At 35.7% G+C, this 26,134-nt stretch overlaps 1 protein-coding gene across 1 annotated transcript in view; it reads right to left on the minus strand.

Moving 5' to 3' along the window:
- Positions 1-26,134, minus strand: part of LOC101739039 (headcase protein) — an 81,252-nt gene that overhangs the window by 38,803 nt on the left and 16,315 nt on the right. Inside the window, exon 2 of the mRNA XM_004929407.5 lies at positions 16,782-16,878. Coding sequence (XP_004929464.1) covers positions 16,782-16,878 — 97 coding nt within the window. The remainder of the gene's footprint in view (positions 1-16,781; positions 16,879-26,134) is intronic.

A 26,134-nucleotide genomic window follows, 5' to 3' on the forward strand; every position in this document is an offset into this window, starting at 1 on the left:
CGACTCAGATCCCGAGGTACAGCAGAAGTCAGGTCTACTAACGATTGCACCACTATGGTAAATGGTAAACACGTCATTTCGGATCCTCCCGATCCACTAGCGGTGTTTTTAGGTACCTCAAGCACCGGTCACCGTTCTAATCGAACCCGTTTTTTGCGAAGAAGGGTTCGGCGAGTAAATTAACCCATAGACACAGCCTACTGAATTTCTCGTCGGATCTTCTCAATGGGTCGCTTCCGGTGGTAGATTCTGTGAAGCACTGCTCTTGCTAGGGTGCTAGGCCAGTGCTAATTAGCAACATCTCTTGGTTTGAGCCCCGCTAGGGTAACGCTGATACGACCTCTCAAGGCTAGGGAGGGAGGGCTGGTTAGGAAAAAAAAATTGCACCACGAGAGTCAGATGTACAAAGTACCTACTTTTTTACAAAACGTCAACATTTACGGATTAAGATGCATTCTTATGATATAAGAAATACTTTATGTTTATTTTACTTTCTTACTCTGTTAATGATTGTAGTATATCTGTTATTTAGTATTAAATTTTATTCGCAATGAAATTACCTGTAAATTCATTCAAAAACTATGTAAAATGTTGAGGCGTGTAAAGATAAGAATATGCCCACAACGTGAAAGTATTCAAGCTAAATGTAACATGTATTTTATTGTTTGTTTCCGGACATTCAAACAATGGTACAATTCTCGAGGAAAACAAGTAGGCGGTGATAAAGGTATGCCGGTGATAAGGCTAACGGGAAGTTTTTAATCTTATCCGTGCATTTATTTGTTAATACGCAACCATTATTACAATACCCAGCCGTGTACCGGTATCAGAATAAACACTGTCGAGTTTTATTTCAATCCTAAGTACAAGCAATATCTAAGTTCATCTAGAAGTGTCGCCAAGAGAAAACAAAGACTTGGCTAACTTCAACAATGTGTTTAGTTACGAGATTAGAGCGATCTACTCGAACACCTATAAACACGGATTTTAGATAACATTCAAACTAAAGCCGCACTGAATATAAATGAGATTTTAGACGCCGCAGGACTCCCTCCCGTCTTAGGGCTCTTGTGCATAATTACTAAACGTTACAAACGTTAAACTACGTCTGAACGCCGATGAATTACTTTAATGGACGATTAAAATCAAGAGAATCTTGTTGTTTTACATTCGCTGTTTTTGCTTGAACAAATCGTTCTACGTCGGCGGCGAGAGTCACAACAATCTATAACGGAAAAGCATGGATAGGGCAGACGTGGGCGAGCAAGAGAGGAGATATTGTGTGAGGGCCGGGCGGCACGCACCCTCACTTCCCAGCTGTTTACGTCTATTACGATTTCAATGTCAAGACCGATCAATACTGGCCGGGGATGTAAAATTTCGGCTCCTTTCGTCGCTTTCCGGGAGCTGCGAACGCGGGTATACTAACCTACCGTAATAGGCCGGGGTGCGTGCCCTAACAACGATCAATAGATGCCAGCTCGTTTTATAAATAGTCTTGAACTTTACCTCGACCGTCTAGGCAGTTATTTGTATTAGATTGTACTTTTTGTCTCGGTACCTGGAATGTTCGGTATAAAAAGATTTCCTTCGTTACGAATATTACGAATAATCTCGATTTATATTGTAATATAGTATAAGTATAAGCTGTTGAACGTCTAATACAGACGTACTACCATTATGGAAATTAGATGCACAATGCTCGGTATAATAGAAAAGTTTGAACGTCACAATATAACGTGATAATCGACGGACGATGTTAATATTTCACTAAGTTTCCATATAAATAGCCTTTTGTGGAATAAAGCTCAAGCAAAGAGAGGGAGTAAAATGTTTTGAAACGTCAGAATACTAAACGAAGAACGGATTCTGAAGTCGTAAATACTGTGGTGATATTGAATATCGGGACCGCGAATCGGGAGCCAAAGACTGGGAATGGAACTGCACGACGACGGAACAGCGAATGCAATGTTAGGGAATTAATTAGCGGAATACAAAAACCGACGAGTGGGATGAAGTGAAATCAAGCCTGAGCGCTATTTACAGAGTAAAGAGAGTAAAAGCGGTAATATTAAAAGACGAAAACGAGCGGTTCATTACTGGGAACGCTGGCAATAACAATACGGCTAATGGTCCTCTCGCGATCGTCTCGATTCCCGATCGTCTCGATTCCCGCTCTAACTAAAAATCCCTCCCTACGTACAAATCCGTAAATTGCGATCATTTGTTCTGTTTCATTATTATGAGGATTACTTTGGATGAACGTATAAGGCGTTTTGTATTTGCATAATTCTATTTTTAAACGGTTATTGCGTGATAGAACAGTGCTTGTGTTAACGTAGCAAACTACCGAGTAGTCAATTATAAACTTTTTCGTTTAAAATCGATCTTTGTTTATTTTCCTGCACCTCGGTTTTGTTAATGCGCTTGAATATTGTGAGTAATCGGTGAAATCACTAGACTCGCTACGTGCTATTCGGTCACGTACACATCATTAATAATATATCTTCATTGGAATTGGCAATACTAGCATTATTATTGAATTTTTTTACACAACCTTGAGGCACCCTGACTTTTTGGCGGGAACGCGAGGATTGAAGTTGTGTGATTTGTTTTATTTTGTCTATTTAGTGTTTCTTCAGGTTTAAATGGGTAATAGCGGTGGTTTATTAACTGTTTAATATCGATGAAAGTGCACGAATGTGGGATAATGAAACAAAACCGCTGGACGTAACTTCTCGGGTTCCCCCAAAAAGTCCACTGAAAAAATCTCAGTAAATAACCACCGTTTTGCTGAGATTATATTTCATCCCAGATCATCTCATTCCATTTCATTTCATATTATCATTTTTCATAAAAATAAGAATATAAATTAAAAACATGGCCTAAAGGTCTTAGTTACCAGGTCATAAAATCCCTAAAAAAATTGAGGCACCCTTGGAACAAGAATGTAAGACTACTTCAAGACAAACATTGGTAGGATGTTGGTACCTACTTTTGCGAATTACAAAATTCCACACCGTCTAATTACTATAGCACCTGCCTGTGAGGAATTGTGATATAGTCAGACAGGTATTATTCTATGACTCTTAGTATGTGAAGATTCGACTTTACATATTAAACTAATAAAGAAGTGACGTATTTGGAAATAAAGATATTACTCTAGCTTCACGGTTGAGAAATTTTAATTGACTTATTTTTATTGCAAGAATTTCCCTAGATTGTAACTATTCTAATAAAACAAAGGGTTTTTTTTTGTTTTTCCTATAAAGCAATCGTCGTGTCATTGCATCAAAAAGCCGTGGGCTGTTTATTAAGTAACAAAAACTAACAAATGTATATAAAGAATTGATATAAAGAACAAATCACAAGAGAGACGAAGCGTAAAGTTTAATACGTAGGAATTACAGCAATGAACAAATGGCCGGCAATTAAATAAAGCGTCTTTGAATTAATTTATAACTACACACTCACGAAATAAAATGTTTTACGTGTAGGCGTCGTACGAACAACATTCAATGTGGCCGTTTGTTATCATTGGTAATCAATAAAATCACGGACGTATTTTATATGACTATAATTAAAACATTCGTATTGGTAGTAAATTTAGAATATCAACCGCGCTAAAGCAATAAGTCAATAAATCATAAAATAATACGTAATATTAATTATGTTAAATACAATCGTTTCCGAATTGAACAGTGAAACATTTGATATAGTATTTTGGTGGGATTAGCATTTGAATTTCTTTATGTTTGCAGTTCGCGTGTTATGTAATAACTAGTGGCCCCGCAGTAGTCGTTTTTTTTTTTCCTTTTTTTTTATTGCTTCGTTTGGTGGACGAGCTCACAGCCCACCTGGTGTTAAGTGGTTACCGAAGCCCATAGACACCTACAACGTAAGTGCGCCACCCACCTTGAGATATAAGTTCTAAGGTCTCAGTATAGTTACAACGGCTGCCCCCACCCTTCAAACCGAAACGCATTACTGCTTCACGGCAGAAATAAGCGGGGTGGTGGTACCTACCCGTGCTTCGGCTTTAATTAATTTAAATTATAAGTTTGAACATTATTATGGTTCTGTTGTCAAAGACTATTAAACTTCTATAATCACAGATTTCGCCAAGACTACACTATACACAAATAATATTAAAGATAAACAATATTAGCCTATTCTCAATTTGACCTAAGACTTTAAGCAATAACAAAAGTATTTGTGTGTGTCAAGTACATGGTAGTGTGTGTAATGTTTTATTTATTTATTTAATGTATTATTAATGCATAATTTAAATAGAATATTAGCATTCTGCACACTTGTAGATATAAGGGTGGGAAATTTCATACTCCTCAATCCGCGAAATTTTCATAAAAAGGGGGACAAAAGTTTTTGCTTCACGTATTAATATATACTAGACGATGACCGTTTTTTTTTGATAACGCCATCTTGTTGTGTCTTTAAAGCGGTTAGTTGCCCTTAATTAAGAAAAATAGTATTATTATTCGCCAATAGATGCCGGGAAGAGATTATTGAAAACACGAATAAAACAACATTTTCTGAAAATAAATCATAGCTAGATCGATTTATCGCCCCCGAAATCCCCTGTATACTAAATTTTATGAAAATCGTTGGAGCCGTTTCCGAGATCCAGATTATATATATATTCATATACAAGAATTGCTCGTTTAAAGGTATAAGATTTAGATAACATTAATCGATACATCGATAGTTACGTTAATAAGAAAAATATTCAACTCTGAATACAAAGTTACATAAACGCGAACAAATAAAAAAATACATGTTGTGTTCAACGTAACGCACCCATATAATATTTACACTTGTTTAAATAAACCACACCTCGCAATTACACATACATCGATTACGGGATAACCGTATTCACATTGAATTGTATAAAACATTCGTTTCTTTATAAGGAAACACGTTGATAAATATTGCCGAACGTTACGTAATTCTTTGATGATAAATGATTGACAAGATAAAACGTAAGGACATGTAATATTTTAAAATGTTTTTTTTTTTTTTGTTGCTCGCGTCTTCATCGTTGTAAGGTTAATATGAATTATTATTGTTTTACGACTTCTACGTGACCTAAATAGAGACGTTATTCCAGTATCCAGAATGCACTTCATGCTTCCTTGGAAAATTATAAAAATCGAGTCACATAACACGTTGAATTCCTATGCGAAAAAATCGGGTAAATCGATGATACAAATCTTATTTAAAAAATTAAGAAATTTTCAAATTAAACATACGATATTTTCAATCGAATTCCATTGTCATTTCTTAAGTATTAAATCACAAGGAAACAGGGAAGTTATTTCTGGATAGAAATCGAATGTTCTAAATTTGTTTATTTATTGATATGATTGAAGTGTTTGGTCTCAAGATTTTCCTTGTTTTTTTCCACTAATTCTCGAATGCCTTGATTCCCCGCAACGTCTTTACTCATAATGTACCTATTTGAACAGATGTAACTTGACCTGGTCTGATTTTGTGCAAAACGACCGTAACTGGCTTTATATTGCTGATTTATAAGCTTTATATTGTAAATCTAATGAAATCCCATACTTTGTGTCGAATTTCTAGTGGAATTGCAGTTTATAAGTCCTCCTGGTAATTTTAGCTGCGTAATATCGATGGTTTACGTTGTACTTACTTACTATGATGGCGCAATCTACCTTAATATACCAAGTCGAAGTTTCCAGAAGAAATCAGCACACTATTATTTAGCATAAGCCGATAGACTTCTGCTATGTACCTAATCACGTAATTTTTTATTTCTTTTACTGCGTAGTTTTGATAGGCCATTAAAAATATAATTATGGTAATAGTTTAGATAACAACTATGGTATAAAGTTATTTAATGATCTGTCTGTCAAATCAAATCAAATAAAAAAAATATTATTGAACATAAATGAGAGTACATACTTGTTGAACGTCAAAAATAACTACTGCCAATTCACTAAAACTAGCCTCCGTCCCGAGAAGAACTGGCAAGAAACTCAGCGGGCATGTCTTTTTTTCAAATATTAGTATTCTTTTTTTGTATTACATTTTATTTTTCATTATTCATCAACCCTGTTCTATGCTAGATTAGCTAGATTCGCATGCGCCCGCGCTGCAGCGCGTTGTATGTGGGTCGCACGCGTTCATTGAACTTTCGGCCGCCTTCAGGGTTACGTTGCTAGAAGGTTCTAATGTTTGTTTATGATAAATTGAATAATAACATGATTAAATAATGACTATCAAAATACGTGTTTGTTTTGAACGAAATTCAGTTTATGGTAGTTAATACTCGGAGGTCACAATATAAATTCGTATAAAACAATCATTGCTTTGTTTACAATAAGAAAATAAAAGCAATGTCTTGTTCTATAGCAAAATGTATTATGTGTTATATATTCAATTGATTTAATTAGTTTAGTGTGAATCATAATACAAGAAATTAACAGATTTACTTATATTTGAGTCGACTATTATCAAAGCCGGCAATCTGACTTTTGGACAATGATTGGTAAATCAGAAAAACGAATTATTGATTTTGTATTCCATTGGCAGTCACAAAACTCTTCGGAACGACATCTTAGATAAATAACAGGTTAACTATTAACCTTTATTTAATGCAGGTTTTGAACCGTATTCTTTGAAGGAGACGATTATATTCAAATCAATCTGTATTGACATATCAATAATTTTTTTTTGTCCAAATGCACAGATTGCCACCTTTGATAATAGACGACTCATTTATCCGTTGTTTTTATCATAGTATTTTGGGCACACCTAACCATATACCGTTCTCCTGACTAATACATATAACTTCATTAAAGAAAAGAAAATTGTTAACCAATAACTAACATTACCTTGCAATTACATTAATGCGATAATTATCTAATACAAGAGCGTGGGTGTTTTTGGCGTGAAATCAAATCATGTTTTGAAAACATTGCCTCAGTTATCAAGATAATAATAGCCGGTAAGAGATCAATGACCGCTCTAATTCTGTGCAAGCGGTTACTTTGTTTCTTTGCTTGGCACTTTTATTAGAAATTCAATGAAGTAAATTTACAACAAGAAAAATCTCGAGTCGGTTTAATGTGTTTATCGATCGATCAGTTTCGCAACGAGATCAGGTGAACATGATTTAATTTTATTACACAACTAATAAAATGTGTTTTATGATAGCAGAAGGCTGTACGAAAATTTTCGTGTTGAAATCAATAAATTGTTTACAACTAAACTGTTACTGGTGGTAGGACCTCTTGTGAGTCCGCGCAGGTAGGTACCACCAACCTGCCTATTTCTGCCGTGAAGCAGTAATGCGTTTCGGTTTGAAGGGTGGGGCAGCCGTTGTAACTATACGTGAGACCTTAGAACTTATATCTGAAGGTGGGTGGCGCATTTACGTTGTGGATGTCTATGGGCTCCAGTAACCACTTAACACCAGGTGGGCTGTGAGCTCGTTCACCCATCTAAGCAATAAAAAAATATAAAAAAAATACTTCAGAAATTTTGTTTACTCAAAACGAAAATATTAATTTTATAATATTATGTACGAGTTTATGATAAATGTTACGTAAAATCTATTTATTGTACTGTACGTCTGTGTATTCACAATGAATGCAGTGAAAATAGTTTCCAATTATCATGAAACAAATTATAGTGTTATCTCAAAATGAAAACGGAAGCATCTGATAAAAAATATGTATATAGGCATGTCTATCACGCGATGATTATAAGTGGGTGTCGAATGACAGCACTCAAATTGTATGGAATCATTTATGTCTGATTCTTGTCTGTTTTCACTCAGATACTATGAACAGATTGGGGATTAATTTTATCGAATTGTTGTTAAGCCGTTGCTTTTATTTTAAAATACCGCCAGACCTCAAGTACATTACAATGATTACATTTCGGAGCTAAATCGTGTTGGGATCTTTTTTTATTATTATTATTATTATTTATTGCCGTATAGGCAAACGAGCATACGGCCCACCTGATGGTGAGTGGTTACCGTCGCTCATGGACGTCAGCAACGCCAGGGGCAGAGCCAAGCCGCTGCTTACCGTTAAATTATGTATAATATTGTAATTGCACAGGTATTGTTTACTAAGATAGGTAGGTAAAAAAAAGCTTGAATTACTAATATCTGTTTCTAAATGTATCATCATGGCGTTATTTCAGAAGGATGACATTGCAATAAAATCCGTTTTGAAATCATTATATTTCAGGCCTTTAAATAAATGATCCAAAAGCTACAATATTAAATTTTTACTGCAGTATAAGTTAGTTTCAGTTTGTTTCTATTAATTAATTTAAAAATTCACTCTTGAATCATTCATTCTGATTTTATGCTCGAATTAACCTAATATTAAATTGCGTCAATATAAATCACACTAATAGTCAATTCCGTCCGGTTGACTGGATATCATAATATCATTAATAATTTAACGTCATAAAAATAACTAAACGCATGAAACAGAATTTTTTAACGTTCATAAACCAAAAAGTTTCAACATTCAGTTTGAATTATGTCGCCTCGTAACGTCGGCTCTAAGTACGCGTTTCGATTGAATTCAACACTATGATGCTAACAAAAACCTGTTTCACAGTAGCGAACCGTTTATAGCATTTGTGTCTTGAATGTGGATACTTGTGATTATACAAAAACTTGATCTGAAGTACCCAATCGATGAATAAAGTTCGCGCGCGTTGACTGACCACCATATAAAGTTCTGTCGGGTTAGGCTGTGTCGAAAGTTTACCTTAAGGGAAGTAATACGCAATAAAACACGCGTTTTAAGTACTTTTAAATTCGAAAATGAAGCTCCAATTATCTCTGAGTATTTAAATCTTGTTGAACTGATACACGCTTGATGATATCGATGGATATAAATCGACGTACTTAAAAAAACACACGATAGTTTTTTTTTTTTTATATATTTTTGTTAAGGATTTAATCGTACTTTTTTTTACGAAGCACCTGGTGCAATGGAGTAATTACGTATATCTGGTTCTTACGAAACGACCGACATGTGGACTGGTTAGAACTTATTGCACTTCTCGATGTAATTCCACTAGTTTTTGCGGCGAAGGAAAGTTGCGACGCGAGACCTATCCGACCTATTGTACCTATTAGTTTAATACTTTCTAGGTTCAGTCCTTTTACGGAACCAAAAGAAAACTTTGCAACTGTCAGTCTTCTACAAATTTATCCGTGTACGTGTAGATTAAACGAAATCATAATTTAGCTTATTTCCTCGCCTCTATTGCCTAGTTCGATATTAAGGGTTTCTATATCATTTCAGTTCTACCACCATAGCGATGCCTCCAATGAACACTACTCTAACTCAAAATTATGAAATTTTCGTTTTTCACGCAAATCGCTTCACTATGTTAAGAGTATTACAATTAATCATTATTGATGGGGTTCGAAGCAAGAGTAAATCAGCTAGTTACATAAAAAAACCAATAAATATATCTGCAATAATAAAGATTTTATCAACTTTTTTCGTTTAAACGCTCCTCCTGTAAATCTACGAATTTGGAGTTGGCGTAGTGTTCATTGGAGGCATCGAAGGTGAATATAGTTTATAAAATAAAGAACAAGATTGTGATTTGGAACTTAAGACCTACTAAAAATACGTATCACTAAAATTTTATATATTCAACAACATGTTTGAGAAGCAAGATGAAAAACGCGGTGTTAATACACATGGGAAGCCTTGAGCAAAGCGTAGGGTTACACGGCCGCGAGGATCTGCCGGATTCAGTTACATGGACGACCGCGCACTGCCCACATCTCCCTAAGAGCTCGTACAACATAACTTTTATATGAGAGTAATGCGCTAAGAGGCCCATAGAGACAGCCCACTGAGTTTCTCGCCAAATCTTCTCAGTGGGTCGCGTTTCTGATCCGGTGGTAGATTCTGCGAAGCACTGCTCTTACTAGGGCCAGTGTTAGCAATACTCCCGGCTTGAGCCCCGTGAGCTCACCTACACGTCAAGAAGCTGAAATAGCTTCTCAAGGCTATCAGCATAGTTAGGAAAAAAAGAAGCGCTAAGAGGCAATCAGTACAACAACGAACAAAATCGTTTAGTAAAACCGTAGCACATACAATACAGTATTTTGCTAAGTGAAAATGATGACGATAAAACGAGCAGGCTTTAGCTTTTCATGACTAAACCGTGCAATCGATACCGCTGGCAGACAGCGGGCCACCATAAATAGAAGAAGTGGCCGTGTATTTAATGATCTCGCTTGGCGGACGTGCCTCGCCTGTCGTTGTTATCAATCATGCTCACAACTGCGTTTCGTATCGTTTCACTCGGTTATTAGATACTGGTACAAATAATTTCCTTTCATATTCGATTTCATCGTAGGAATTGTTTGTCTTGTACTTTGTAAGTTGCTTCTTTAGGGCATTATTTTTATCAAGTTTTCACCGGAGGAAATGGGCCACAGTCACGCGAGCTGAAGCGTAAGCGAGTCGACAACCAGCAGACAATGTCGGCACGTTATTTACGCGATAGATAAGTGAAGAAAATGTTTTGAATTATCTCGCGTGCCGAAGTTGGTGCGCTTACGGTGTTAAACAGGCACTAGATTAGCGGGTATGGCACGATACTACGTCTAATTTATTAGCAATATGATTAACCTTAAAATGTAAAAAAAAATATGAATTATCAAAGAAACTATTGGAAATATGCTGTGAAACAATGTTTTTAATTAGATTCTTTTGAGATTTGAATTCAAAGGGCCATTTAAAATCGAACTCGCAATGAATAATAAAATCGATGAATGATTTTAAAAAAATGTTCATGAGTTACAAAGATGAACTGAAATCATTTGAAATAATTATATTGTGAAAAACAATATAAGCGAGTCAAACAGATGACGTAATTTAGAAGAGGTTAATTTGTTTTAAGGAATCAAACAAACAACGATGGCGTGACAAGATAAATCAATTCACTAATGACCCACGTATCGCAGCGGCAATGCAATTAAGCTTGTTAAATTTCTAGAACTCGTCTGTTTAGAGTCACGGATATACTATTATCGATGTTCGGAGCCAAATACCTCGATTGCATAACAAAATATTTCCTAATCTAATATATAAAATTCTCGTGTCACAATGTTCGTTCCCGTACTCCTCCGAAACCGCTTGACCGATTCTCATGAAATTTTTTATGCATATTCAGTAAGCCTGAGAATCGGTTACTATCTATTTTCATACCCCTAAGTGATTAGGGTTGTCCACCCCTAACATATTTTTTTTTTATTTGGACTTTTTTTTTGTTTTAATGAGGTATTATGTGGTTGAATGAGGTTTTGTTATTTTTATTATATATTCCCTCATCGTTCACAGCACTACATACCTCTTTCACTCATTTACCACATCCTTACACACTTACAATAAGTTAGTTTTTTTTTCTACACTAGAAATTCCCTAGAAATCTTATATATGGCAAAACAATGTTTGCCGGGTCAGCTAGTAACATATAAAATGAATTTGGTTTTTTTTTACGTTGATAGTCCGGGTAAATTCAACTTGTACTCTCTCTCGAAAATATTTTCTGAAAGACATTACAAATTTTTTAAGGTTATTCCAGACTATGCATCAATAAAACCACCTTCAATTTAAAATAATGCACATCATTGCTGTACCGTACGTATCTGATAAGATACGAACTGAAAACAATTATTCAATCAACGTAACATTAAAAATAAGTACCAACGCCGTATGTTCTGTAATAAATAACAAACAAACATCGAGTATAAATAGTTACTGCGGGCGAATGACCGTTGGTTGACACATAAGTGGCTCAAGGCCCGAGATTAGATACCGCTCGTAACGAATATAAAGAGAAACAATTGCTGAATTAATCGTACGCTGATGGTGTATTGCCATTTTACTAGCAGTGGGATGTGTTGTGAAGTGTACCTAAGGAACAGTAGGGCGTGTGACGGGAATCAGTAGGCAGCGGTTTGGTTCTGCCCCTGGCATTGCTGAAGTCCATGGGCGACAGAAAGCACCATCAGGTGGGCCATAAGCTAGTTTGCCTACAAGAACAATAAAAAAGCTGAGAGCCTTGAGAGGTTATATCAGCGTAGCCTTAACTAGTAGGTGAGCTCACGGGGCCCAAACCTGATGACATCGCCATCGTGGATCACCCGTTGCACTTGACGAAAAACAAAGACAAATCTTGTTGACGACCAATCTCTAGTAATGGAAAGGCACCTTGAGAAGTTGAAAGGAGTTTTATATGGAACCTAGATAACACAATTCTGCCTATGATCCGGAATGAAGGATAAGATAGCCGTGGCACAATTGAGATGTAAGACAGATAGTGACTTCAGTAAATTACTATAATGTTCTTTAAAAAATTTGTCTGCTACTTGACACATATTTAAACACGTAATACAATAATTAATTATTCAGCAAATGTTCGTAAGTTAAGTGGTTAACAGATACAAACAACTAACATGTTGCGGACGTGCATAATGGATTAGGTTAGTTGCTCTGATGTCTTTTTTAGTTATTCTTACAATATGACTAACCTTCGATAAGATACTTTTTTTAAAATTAGCACTCGTCTTGGAATTTCAATGAGCTTAGATCAGAGGATCGGACATTACTCGACTATTTAGCTATTGCAACTCTATTTTCATAGCACCTTAGTAACAAATTCTTTCTGCTCTGCATCCCTTGTACCTCCAAACTGTGTTCTTTATTGTTTACAGAAAATAGAACCCAAAAATGTACCAGCGATTGGTGGTAAGATATATTGCCCAGACTACAAGGGTGGGTATCAATATCCCATTTCTAGATATCCGACAACACAATTGAGATTATCAATTCGTGTATCAAAGTGGGCTCGTTGTCAACGGACTTCGGTACTTACATAAGATCAAGACGACCAATGGACTCGTCAAATACAACGGATGTGCGATTAAATAGTAAAATCCAGAAATATATCGAATCCAGGAATGTGGTGGGTAGCCATCATACAACACAAGATATTTGGAAGATACCTGAATCTCGCTTACGACATTTTTAAGATAAGTTTGCATATGTGTATACAAGTTCTGAACAACAACATTCGGATTATCGGTCGACCGAGCGATATCACTTCGGTGGAAGATCTTCCCTCCGTCGTTAAGACCTTCAGGAATATCGGTAACAGGTTGCATTCTTTGAATACATGTGAATTAAGGCCTTCTAAAAACTTCACAGTCCTATTTATATTTTTATCAGGGTATTATGGAAGGAATCACCAATTTCTTTGAAAATTTTGTTTGTATTTCTAGATTTTCCATTCATTTGCTATGTAAATAAATTGCAATCTACATACAATCGTTCGAGAACAATCGAATCCAAAGTGATATTATGTTGTTTTTGGCATAATAATGCCTGACAACGTGTTAGCAAATTTTCATGACCGTTGTTTTATTAGTTATGAGGTGAAGCATTATAGATAGACAAACCACAAACTCACTTTCGAAATTACAATAAATAGGTGTGAATATTATTAAAATAATGGAAATTAAAGTAAAATAATAGGTGTGATTTTTGTATTCAATAACACTTGTGTTACAATGAATGAAATATTAGGGTTTCATAGCAGAATATCGTTTCAATTGACAGGATTCATTTTTTTTTTTTTTATTGCTTAGATGGATGGACGAGTTCGCAGCCCACCTGATGTTAAGTGGTTACTGGAGCCCATAGACATCTACAACGTAAACGCGCCACCCACCTTGACATATAAGTTCTGAGATCTCAGTATAGTTACAACGGCTATGTTTCTGGAGATGCTTGGTATAAGATCTTATAGCAACCTGTCTCGTCTAATAAGCCCAGAATGTTTAATAATATATTTGCAACGATCCTTCTTTGTAGAATAATAGGGTTGCATTTTTCGCAATTTTTTTTGGTATGCCTTGGATTGCGTTAAGACTCTTTTGTTTTGTCTTTTGACTGTTTCGTTAACGATACGATTACTATTTAAAACACAAAAATCATTCAGATTCGATTGAATACCGATTTTGTATAACGTTCAGTAATCAAATCGATTAAGAAAGGCTAAATCGTATTATTATCAAATATAATAAAAAAATAACACAATTTGTAACATAATAAAATCGAATGAATTTGAAAATATTAATTGTTTAAAATTTTTATAAGTACTAGAGGTCCCGCAGTAATCGAAATTCGACTATAATTAATTGGAATTGTAAGTTTGTACACATACTATAATCACAAATTTCGCCAAGGCTACACTATAAAAAAATATTAATAAAAACAAACAATATTTAATCTATTCTCAATTTGACCACCGACGTCAAGAACAAAAGTTTGACAATAAATAGTATGCATGCGTCTGTGCGTCAAATACATGGTATGTGGTGTGTGTAATGTTTTCTTTATTGATTTAATGTATCATTTATGCATTATTTTAAAAAAAATATTAGCATTGTGCACTTCTTCTCTATATTCTCTATAAGTGTGTAAAATTTCATACTCCTCCGTCCGCGCAATTTTCGTAAAAAGGGATACAAAGTTTTTGCTTCACGTATTAATATATAGATTTTTAAGGTGAGGCTTATCAAAACAGCTTTCGTGAAGCATTAGCCATTACTCGAAAACTGAATTTTAAACGTGCATTATGTAAATAAATTCCTATCGTAAATTCTATGTAAATATTGAAATACGCTTTAGATATTTACGATTATTTTCATTATGTCACTTCGCCTATTTACTTGAAGGTTTTTTTAAATATTATGTACATATATGACTGCCAGTACATCGACCAACATTAGTGTTTCGGTATGTGTTTAGATGGTTTGGGAGTTTATTTCGGTCGATTTTTAGGAACTCAGAGCCCAAATAATAACATGAGGAGTTGGAAGTTTCAATTACACTCTACAACTTTAAGCAATAAAAGCTAAATAGGTAGTCTATTTTTTTCCTACCTATGCTGATAGCCTTGAGAGGCTATATCAGCGTTACCCTAGCGTGTAGGTGAGCTCTAGGGACTCAAACCGGAGGTGTTACTAACACTAGCCCTAGCAAGAGCAGTGCTTCGCAGTATCTACCATCAGATCGAAAACGCGACCCACTGAGAAGATCCCGCGAGAAACTCAGTGGGATATGTATTATCTAAAGAAAAAGTAAAAGAATATAAATTTATTAGGCTAAGCATGAATAATATTTTTTGCATTTTGTTTAATATCGTAAGCCCGCAATGTAAAGCGAAGTCATCTGTTGGACACCCGCCGTTCTCGCGCGATTTTTGTTTAAGATACATTGCTTTCAATGCAAATAATCCTAAAATTACGGAGACAAATATAAAAAAAGCATTTTTAATACCAAATTTGAATCAAAAAATTAAGAAGTATTAAAATTTACACTAGCATTCACTGTTCAGGATATGATATCTAATTAGAAAAAAATGGATTGTCATCGGTCCTTGGTAAGTGGACAAATTTTTAAGTGAAACGTTTGTCTTCAACTTAGTGAAAGATTCCTTAAAATTACTTTAAAAAAGTGAAAAAAAAACTTCTAGTATATTTTTTCGAACGACTTTCGAATTTGTGTCATGAAACACCTCTTTTATTACATAGTATAATCCTTTTATGGAAACAGCAAACGATATGAATCCATAGGATGTAAAACCACTTAAATTAAAACAAAGTTACATTTTATTTCGTGGAAAAATATAGCTGGGTGTCGGTGCTACGTCACTTACAATGTTTTATCGGGAAAAGTGTCAAGTTGTGGTTTTTACGGCGCCTCAAACAAAGCTAGTCTCGCTTCGCTGTAACCTTTAACATTAAAATATTTTATCACCATACAAATACAGTGAACAAAGTTGTATGTAATACATAATCGATGCACATACGGTCTTAAAATGTACACTGTATAAAGATAGCGGAACGTATATTCAAAGATAAACTAAGTTCTTAGAAGACTGACAATGGAGGTTGTGAAAGCTAGTGCGCTGACAGACGGCGCCAAAGTAGTGTGCTGATAAATAAATAACCAGTTTTGAATAGGTAGTAAACAAATACGATTGACACACGGGGCTTAAATTATGTAATGGAAAAAATATCCCCGAAATATCTGCAACTATTCCTCGACCAATCCTCTAAATTAAAGGCTTGGTGATTTTAGACTCTGTGTACATTGCGTTTTAGTTTTATTTTGAACACATACTTTATTGATTTAAATGGGAAAACGTGCTCATAGTTCATCAAAGGTTAAGCTACTTAGTGAAGTTACTGGAACCCCCACATATGACAACGTAAATAGAGAGCGGTCCACATTAATACATAACGTAGAAATCAATTTCTCAAGAATAGAAGCGCAATTTTTTTAAATACTTGATGAATAGTCGAAGCTAACAGCCCAAGTAATAATGTGTTGTTGGTAGAACCCATAGACATCACATCTTGGTAGCTACCACCCATCTTAAAACATGAGATCGAAGTATACTATCTAATTAAACGCTGTCCTATTTTTCGAACTGGATCATTACTGCTTTGCTGCAATAATAGACAGGTTATCCGTGTTGGCTCACAATAAACGATACCACCAGTTATTATACAAACAGACGACCAGTATCGTAATCATTGTCCTGCCCTTCTCCCAGTCACCTGGGGTCGGCGCAACATGTTTTCTCCTTCCATACTCCTCTATCATATACCATTTCTTCGCTCACTCACTAACGATCAGTATCTTCATTAAAAAATAATATCTCACCTTGATCTGGTAAGAGTTGACTTTGTGTTTCGGAAGTAGGTTGAAGGTGGAGAAATCGAGTCTTCGAGAGAAGATGCCATTGGCGCCAGCCCCAGCTCTGAAAACACGGAGAGGTTATTACACAAAAAGAACTTATGAAAGTTTCGATTATGTTTGTTTCGTTCTCTTAATATGCGTAGATAATTATCAGCTAAGTATACAGTTATTTAACTGTATAAGCGTGTGTCACATCCATCAATTTATGTACATTAATTAATAATTGTAAAATGAAAATATTTTTCGATCATGATACTGTACTATACTTTAAGCAAACTAAGATAATAATAATACATCGTTTTACGAGCGTCCAGACGCTACAAGTGCAAAGAGATTGTGGATAAGATCTTAGTTTGAGATTGCTTGCATTAATAATAATGAATACATTAAATTATATATCAGTTGGTAAACTACAACTTGGATTGCACGCCAATGAAGTTCCGTACCAGGAATAGCCTTTTATTGAACGGCTGACATTTCTAAATATGTAATAATGTACTGTTCGAAAAAAATTAATGGTAATGAGATATAGATGTTCGCTTTGACTCCGTCGTAGTATTATTTTTAAATAAAACTAAATTGTATAGAAACATGATCCGTTGATGTGTTTGATGTATTTTATATTTTAAGCTAGCTGACCCGGCAGACTTCGTAGTGCCTCAATCGAGAAATAAAAGACATAGACTTTCGTATAAAATAAACTTAAAACAAACAAAAGGAATCCGCCCGACGGTGGCTATATATATCAAAGGAAAAACAAAATTGTTACTTTTATTTTATTCCGAGCATTTTCATATTTATCTACCTTTTAAACCTTCTCTGGACTTCCACAAAACATTCAAAACCAATATTAGCCAAATCGGTCCAGCCGTTCTCGAGTTTTAGCGTGACAAACGAACAGCAATCCGTTTTTATATAGATAGATAGATAGATTGAAGCACATTTTGAACACTATATTTCAATTTACATTCAAATTATTCATCATACTGTTGAATGTTTCCCGGCGTTTCGCTGACTCCACTCGCGACCGATGGAGCTCGATCATTACCATTCTTCTTCTTGCCCTTATACCACATGATGTAGGGTCGGTACTGCATGTCTCCTCATCATGCTGCATAAGGATTTCACTTCAATTTTACGACCGGCCACTTGCATGACGTCAACCGTCGTCGAGTTGTTTCTCCAGTAGTAATTCGTCTTTTGTTTTTTTATTTTTTTATTTTGGTGTTTCTTTTATTTTATCCTTGTGCTATGATTTTAATTTTGTTATTATAATATAAACATTACTAAAATTGAGATTTTAAAATTCAATTCAAATTATCTCCAGTGTTAGCTGTTAATTTTAGAACTGAGAGACGTGTGAATGTGTTAAAACACAAAATGAGCGCTTAGTTGATCCATAAGCTAGTTCGGCTATTGTGTATCCTGGTTTGTACTGTTTGATTGTGTATGAAGTATTAAAAAAAAAATCTAAAAGATGAACCCTAATTAACGCGGCTTGGCCTAAAAATTCTCTGTATTATCTTTTACATTAACAATCAACTTCAAGCCACATTAAACCGCCCACTAAGATTTATTGGCATCGTCTTTGTTAATAACATGGTATTCCAATCGTGGTTTGTTAATAACAAACCGCCGCGAACTACCGCATATTATTCATAGTGCAACTCGATACACGCGTAGATCTAAACACAGCACAATAACAAGATAACGTAATCGTATCGAGCGCGCAAAAACGAAAAAAATCTCAAGGCAGCGCAAAAAAAAACAAGTTTTTTCACTGCCAAGGCCACGCGAATTAGATACCGGCTTCCGTATCGGACTGGGCGTGTCTATATAACAATGTTTACGTTCGAACTTCGATAAAAACGTTTATTATGTATTCGCGAATATTATGTAGATTTTAATTTTAACAACTGCGTTTTATGGTGCGTTGTTTTGCGTTGGTCGTCGCATACCTGTTTTGTTTAAGACAAAACCCAAACTGTGTGCTATATTAATAAACATTATCTCAAAATATGTAAACACGCAAGATAATGTTTTGCATTTCTAAATATGTACTTAAGTGAATATGCATTTTCGAAAAGGGCACATCTCTGAAAATGTAAAATGTTCAGGAAATGAAAAAAACTGATTATTTTCTAAAGCAGTGTAAAATTTAAAATATTAACTTTTGAGATATATTTTAGTGTTAATAATAATTAGCAATTGAAAATTACTGGAATTATTATAAAATGTGTGTAGGTAAGCCTCAAAACTACATGTATATGAAAAACGTATTTGACAAAATATGCGACATGTGCCCTTTTCGAAATTGCATATTCAATTATAATTATGGCTACATCCTTAAAGCGAACTCAATTATTTAGAATGACATACAGGAATTTTAAATGGTATCATCGTTCAAAACTATATTGCTATGTCTGTACTATTGTACAGTAGTATTATTGTACAGTAGAAATGCAAAGAAATGCTAATTATTCCCTTTACAAGCGTTGATATTCAAGTTTGGCTCGGCTCTGCGTCAGCGGAAGTGCGCTCGACTGTACCTCTATATGGGTAACCTTGAACGCACAATGGGTTACATTATTTTTATAAAAAAAAAAAAAAACACTGACAACGGCCCCTTACGTAATACCCAATTTAATGGTTCATAAATAATACAGACAAAATTGTTTAGAACATGACGAATACCTTAATGCACGTTTTCGTAAATTTTAGTTTTTGTCAATGTTTCTTTGCATGTTAGTTCTTTTGGAAATATTAGATTTGAATCCGCGAATAACTATTTTGCACCTTTTATTGTTATACTATTAAGAGCGGTTATCTGTAGCAGGGCGTTTTGTAATTTCGCGCGGGTACATACCAATAATCCTGTCCATATCTGCCGAAAGTTGGAACAGTCGTTATTCTATGCAATTGAAACAGAGCATATATCTCAATATGGATTGCGGCAATCGCGTAGTAATGTAATCTTCAGTAATCACTTACACCAGGTGAACCTTGAGCTTATTCAACCGTCGAAGCCCTAAAAAGCCTTTACATACTCATTTTTCTTATTGCCCTTGTAGGCAGACGGGCATACGGCCCACCTGATGGTGAGTGGTTACCGTCGCCCATGGACTTCAGCAATGCTAGGGGCAGAGCCAAGCCGCTGCCTACCGCTTTACACGTGGTTCGTTTTTTTTCTAGATCTTTTGCGTGATCGACGTGATCATTTTTGTTTAATATTTATGGACCTCATTAACATCACGATAATGTCGCCAAACAGCACCTTGCGACATATGTCGAAGTATCACTTGTTTTTTTTTTTGTTTACTTTCTAGAACCAGAACCACTGTTCCGCGCAGAGTCTGCTATAGAATCGTGTGCAAATTTCGAATTATAAATGTATCCCATAAAAAAAAAAGAACAAGAACACATGCAAGACTCCGAAACAAAACTATAAAACGTTATATATGTAGGAAAAGACCTTGTTTAAAGTCTACATTGTCGACGAATAAAATTAAACTTCAAAAGCAAAATGTCGCGAGCAGAATTTATTGTTACAAAAATAAAACTGCGTCTGCGGGTACTTGTTTCGAATGTGCTGTCACTTGTTACGTTTCGGTTCCGTGAATGTACAGCAAAATGCAGCATGGCGCTCTTGGCCTTGGTTGAAATAAAAATAACGATGTTTTTGTCGAGATGATTTTATATCGCTGCCCGCCGCTCGCTGCGTGTGTGCATTCGACCAAAATACGCTCTATACAAATTCGAAACGATTTTAAGCTTTATACTAATACAATAAAGTTCACATGTTTTTGTTCCTTGCTGCTTAATTACGATCAGTGCACAAAATATATTTGGCTTGTTATGGTTTTGATATATCATTTTGACGGCGGTTTCGAGGCTAGATACGAACAGATTTTTACCTACCGCGTTCATAAAATATCACCTTCAATTTTATAACATAATATAGGAAACATTAAAAACATAATTATGAGTCACCAAATTATATAACATTTACTTCGTAAACGCAGCTATGTAAAAATCGATGTTTTTTTGTTTGGGTTTTGTTTTAAAGTATGGGGAATTTATAGAATGATATACGAACAGTTAACTTTTTTTTTTAAATCATTTATAATCTGGTCTAAAGACATCGCGGCAAACCAAAACCCACAAAATATTTTACGACTAAAGGTGTTTTGAAACTAAGATGTTCTATCTATGCCCATTTCTCTCACAAAGCTATCATACATGAAGCCATTGTTTTGTTGTATAATAATCAAAGTCAACACGCTCTGGGAACTGGTTGAGACTAGCCAGACCTCCGAATTCCCAGCCATCAATACACAAAAACATTAATAATTCTAAAGAGCCATAATTGTCGTTCAATATTCCTACCTAGTCAGGTCATAAATTCTGTCACATGTTTAATGTAAAATAATTTAAACAAGTTTATTCATTATGTAACCATTCATATACCAAAATGAACTTAACAAAACATAGATTCTTATGACACTAAAGTTTATTCAAAATGACCTCCGTGATTTTGAATACAGGCCTTCAATCTGCGTGGCCAGTCATCTATCGCAGCACGAACGAGGTCCATGTCAGTATCGGCAGCTGCCTTAATCAAGGATGTCTTGAGTGACTCCAAATTGGGATGAGGCTTTGAGCACGCCTTTTCCTCCAAGTGTTGCCATATCTTGTAATCTAACGGATTCAAATCTGGACTGGAGGAGGGCCAGTCTTCGTGCCGGATGAAGTCGATTTCACGCACCGCCAGCCAGTCTTGTGTGCTCTTCGCTCTATGAGCTGGCGCCGAATCTGGTTGGAATACCCAGTGCCTGTTATTGAACATGGTATGAGAAACAGGTTCCACAAGGTTCATCAGGACTGTATTTTGATATACAACTGCATTCGTTTTTACACCTTTCTCACAAAAATGTACCTCTGTTAAGCCCCAATAAGAAACTCCCAACCATACCATGAGCGAGGATGGAAAATGACCTCGTTGGACACGCGGAATACGGTTGCTCGCTTCTTCACTACTGTGTGCGTACACCTTATCATTTTGTTTGTTGTAGCTCTCTTCTACGGTAAAATTTTTTCATCCGAAAAAACAATTTCCCGATATATTTTTCCCGCGTACCGCTTCAATAAAGCGCGGCATCTCTTCAGTCTCAGGTCCATTAGACGAGCATTCAAACGATGTCCTGTTTTTCTTCGATATGCCCGAAGCCCTAGTCTTCATTTAACACCCTTTTCACCGTGGTTCTGCTTAACCCCATCTGAAGGGCCAACAGTTTCTGCTTACGTTTGGGATTTCTTTGAATTCGCGCCTTCACAGCTTTTATGACTGCTGGAGTTCTAACAGACCGAGGGCGACCACTTCTTGACCTGTCATCTACACTAGAGTCTTCATCGTATCGTTTGATGGTACGATAAACGAATCTTTTGGTTATATTCAAAATTTTCAGTATGTTAAAAATTTGAATTGGCGCGTAACCGCAACGATGCAACGCAATAACTGCAACACGGTCTTCTTTAAGCGTCCACTCCATATTTAAAAATGAGTAAAATTCTAAAAGTATACATTTTTATTTTCATGAACAATTCGAAATTCGAATTCAATAAACTTTTTTGTGGCCAGCATTCTAAAAGAAAAGTTTTTACTGTGTGACAATACTTATGACCTGACTAGGTATACTCTCTAGACTAGTCTTGTATTTTAGTGAAGTGCTAAAAGCTTTAAGTTCATAAAGGCACTGTTGATACGTCTGTTCCAACGTTTGTGTTTGACAAACACATTGCAAGGCTGACTGGTTGAGATATTCGGGTTTGGCATTACACATAAGTTTCGATGTTACTCAAATAACTTCATATTGCATGATCTTGGTGCGTGTATTATTCTCGCGATTGCAGCGACGGCACTACACTACACTTTTACTGTTGGTAGGACCTCTTGTGAGTCCGCACGGGTAAGTACTACCACCCTGCCTGTTTCTGCCGTGAAGCAGTAATGCGTTTCGGTTTGAAGGGTCGGGCAGCCGTCGTAACTATACTGAGACCTTAGAACTTATATTTCACGGTAGGGGGCGCATTTACGTTGTAGATGTCTATGGGCTCCAGTAACCACTTTACACCAGGCGAGCTGTGAGCTCGTATAACCATCAAAGCAATAAAAAAAATATTAAAAAAAAAACTACAATCCAATATACATGTCAGGTTGGATTTTATTTTGAATACCTTTTAATGTAAAAAAAAATTGGGAACTCCAATACTGTTTTGTTAACATTACCAAAAGTTACAGTTCACCTACATTATTTTACACAAGTGACATCTTCATTCTTATTGTTGCATTAACTTTTAGCGCAAGTTGCGATTGTCATATTTTAATTTCTAAACGTAATTATTGCCAATCTAACTTAAAAACACAAGTAGGCCGTTCTGTCACGCACTAGATACCATTAAGTGATCTGTGGAGCTACAGAGATAGGGCAGGTCTATTGTGATTTGAAAGTAGACAGACGCCCAGTAGGAGCCGCGGAAGACCGGTTCCCTACTTTCTCAACGAAAGAGCCACGACCAAACCGGATCGCACGACCGGCACCCAAATGTTTGTACCGTAGATTGAACAACTAATTATAAGATTAGATAAATTTGTCATAATATTGGAGCCGTATGCGGAGGCACAGCGTGACGGTGTCAAACTTGACAATCGTATGTGAATTAACAAAGTGCTAGATGCACCCACTTACTTACACGCGACCTTAAATAACAAATGTTTGAGTTAATTCGGGTATATAAAATCGAGGTGTATGTTTATACGTAAAACATTTCAAGTCAAACAAAAATATTTTCGATGTAGTATTTTTTTTAACGATTAACCTATCTGTAAATGGTCCTCGTTGAATTAATAAAAACAGGAATGATTAGTAGCTTAGAACGACGAACGATCTTATATATAAAATTCTCGTGTCACAATGTTAGTTACCATACTCCTCTGAAACGCTTTGACCGATTTTTCTGAAATTTTATGTGCATGTTCAGTAGGTCCGAGAATCGGCTACTATTTATTTTTGATACCCCTAAGTGATAAGGATTGTCCACCCTTAACATTATTTTTTTTATTTTTTGGACAATTTTTTTTTTTGTTATAATGAGGCATAATGTGGTTGAATGAGGTTTTGTTATTTTTATATTTCCTCATCATTCACAGCGCTACATGCCTCTTTCACTAATTTACCACATCCTTACACACTTACAAAAAGTTAGATTATTTTTTTCTACATTAGAAATCCCTAGAAATCTTATATATGGCAAAACAACGTTTGCCGGGTCAGCTAGTATATGACTAAAATTGCAGGTAAATTTCTTATCCGACCGCGACGGAGCAACGCAAAGCCGCCCGAAACATGTCTTGTCGGATTCTTCTCTCGGTACTTTTAGGACCCTCAAGTCTCAGTGGGTCGCGATTCCGATCCGGTGGTAGATTTTGCGAAGCACTGCTCGTCCTAGGGCTAGTGTTAGCAAATTCTCTTAAGTTGAGCCCGTGAGCTCACCTATCCGCTGCTACCTAGCTGGAATAACCTCAAAGTTTTAGAGCATAGGCACGTTATTCAAATGATAGCTTCGTGTGCCGCGCATCCCACGCATTCTTTCGCCCAGTTCCAATTTACAGGCCTTGAGATATAATAGAATAATTAACGCATAAAGCATGACAGGATAAAGACGCCTAAAAACAATGACGCTTCAAGGTGCCTTTGAGGCGCCATTCATGCGTGCACGAAACGAACGTGCTCCGAAATCTCTTACTATGACCCTCGCTTACATAATGAGTGGCTTCGAATATTCAAGATACACACGATCCGTTCTTTGAGCAGTGGTTAGGATGCGAGTTTTTTTAGTGCGTTTAGAACATCATTTCTGAAGCTTGGCGCTGGTATTAACGGTGTTTGGTACGTTCGACGGCAGATAGGTTACAAGATTGTCGCATCATTTATGACTATATTAAAAATTCCCTGTCAAAGTTTCTTATTTAAAATATGTGCAGGTTTTTATTAGGTATATTGTCAAAGCTGTTTAAATTCCCCATCTCAATACGCGATGGCTATGCACGCACCAAGGAAACGAAAAAGTGACGATGGATAATTGCTTTGATTTAGAAATCTATGCTTCCCTCATATTCTAGACGCAATGAATTTTATAAATATTTACGTACGAGACGATTTAAAAATACGTTTCATAACATCAGGCTCTCAGATAATGAAGGGATTCATCAATTGCTATTATTACTGAGACGATATTTTCCGCTTTCTAATTTTTAATTTTTTTAAATATCTATTTACGAAAAATTCTCAAATTTTTGTATACCTCGGGATAGTGTAGTTCATTATTTTTATTAAATTATACCCAGTCACTGTTCCCAGGGTCTCTTCGACTGCTTAAAAAGCTTGCGACATTGCAAAATGTGGGCGTGAATACTCCATTCATCGTTACATCATTTACAAAACACGGGTACTCTAATTAAATACGCAAAACGTTATCTTTATTTATAAAATTTATTCTCGTATTTTTTCGACGGACATTCGTGTTTTAATTTGAATAAAGATTGTAATTTTATTTACAAACGGGTAATTTGTTTTAACGTTTCCCTTATAGAGAATATAGAATATATTTGTTAATGATATACAGAGCTTGAGCGTGAATTTCAGTGTTATCTGAAAATCAAACAAAATCCTAGGATATCTGTGTGATCATGGAACGTTTAAAATTGTGATTAGTTAACTAAAAAAATTCCATTTAATAATTAAAACAATTTTTCTTATTATGTTTATTATTTATCACGCAAATAATAAGTGCAAGATTAAACCGTAAAAGTACTTTTAACGGTGTCACCGACACTCTCAAACTATTATTATTTCAATGTCTCTTTCATAGCATTCAATAATACAACCTACGAAGTATTTTCAACCTTGTACATGCCACTTCAAAAGCCATTCTCAAATACACATAAAAGGCATGCAATACAAAACTAAACCAGAAGTAAGGTTAATAAATGGCCTAAAAACGAAACACGTGCCGCTATTTTTTTTTCTTATAATAATGCATCATCTTTGCCCGCGATGTAAACACGTCAGACCTTGGCCTCGGTCGAACAATGGGCCCCGGTGCCTCCACCAATTCGATCACCCGACGACCTCGCCCGGAACACTCACGATTTTTAACAGACTAATCAAATAGTTTACCTTTAAGTAGCAGTGGGGCTTTAAAATTTGAGAAGCGTTAATCATTCTCGATTCGATTTTGTATGTATTCGGTTTTTAAAA

Source organism: Bombyx mori, chromosome 12 (assembly GCF_030269925.1).
Source record: "Bombyx mori chromosome 12, ASM3026992v2".
Taxonomy (NCBI): Eukaryota; Metazoa; Arthropoda; class Insecta; order Lepidoptera; family Bombycidae; genus Bombyx; species Bombyx mori.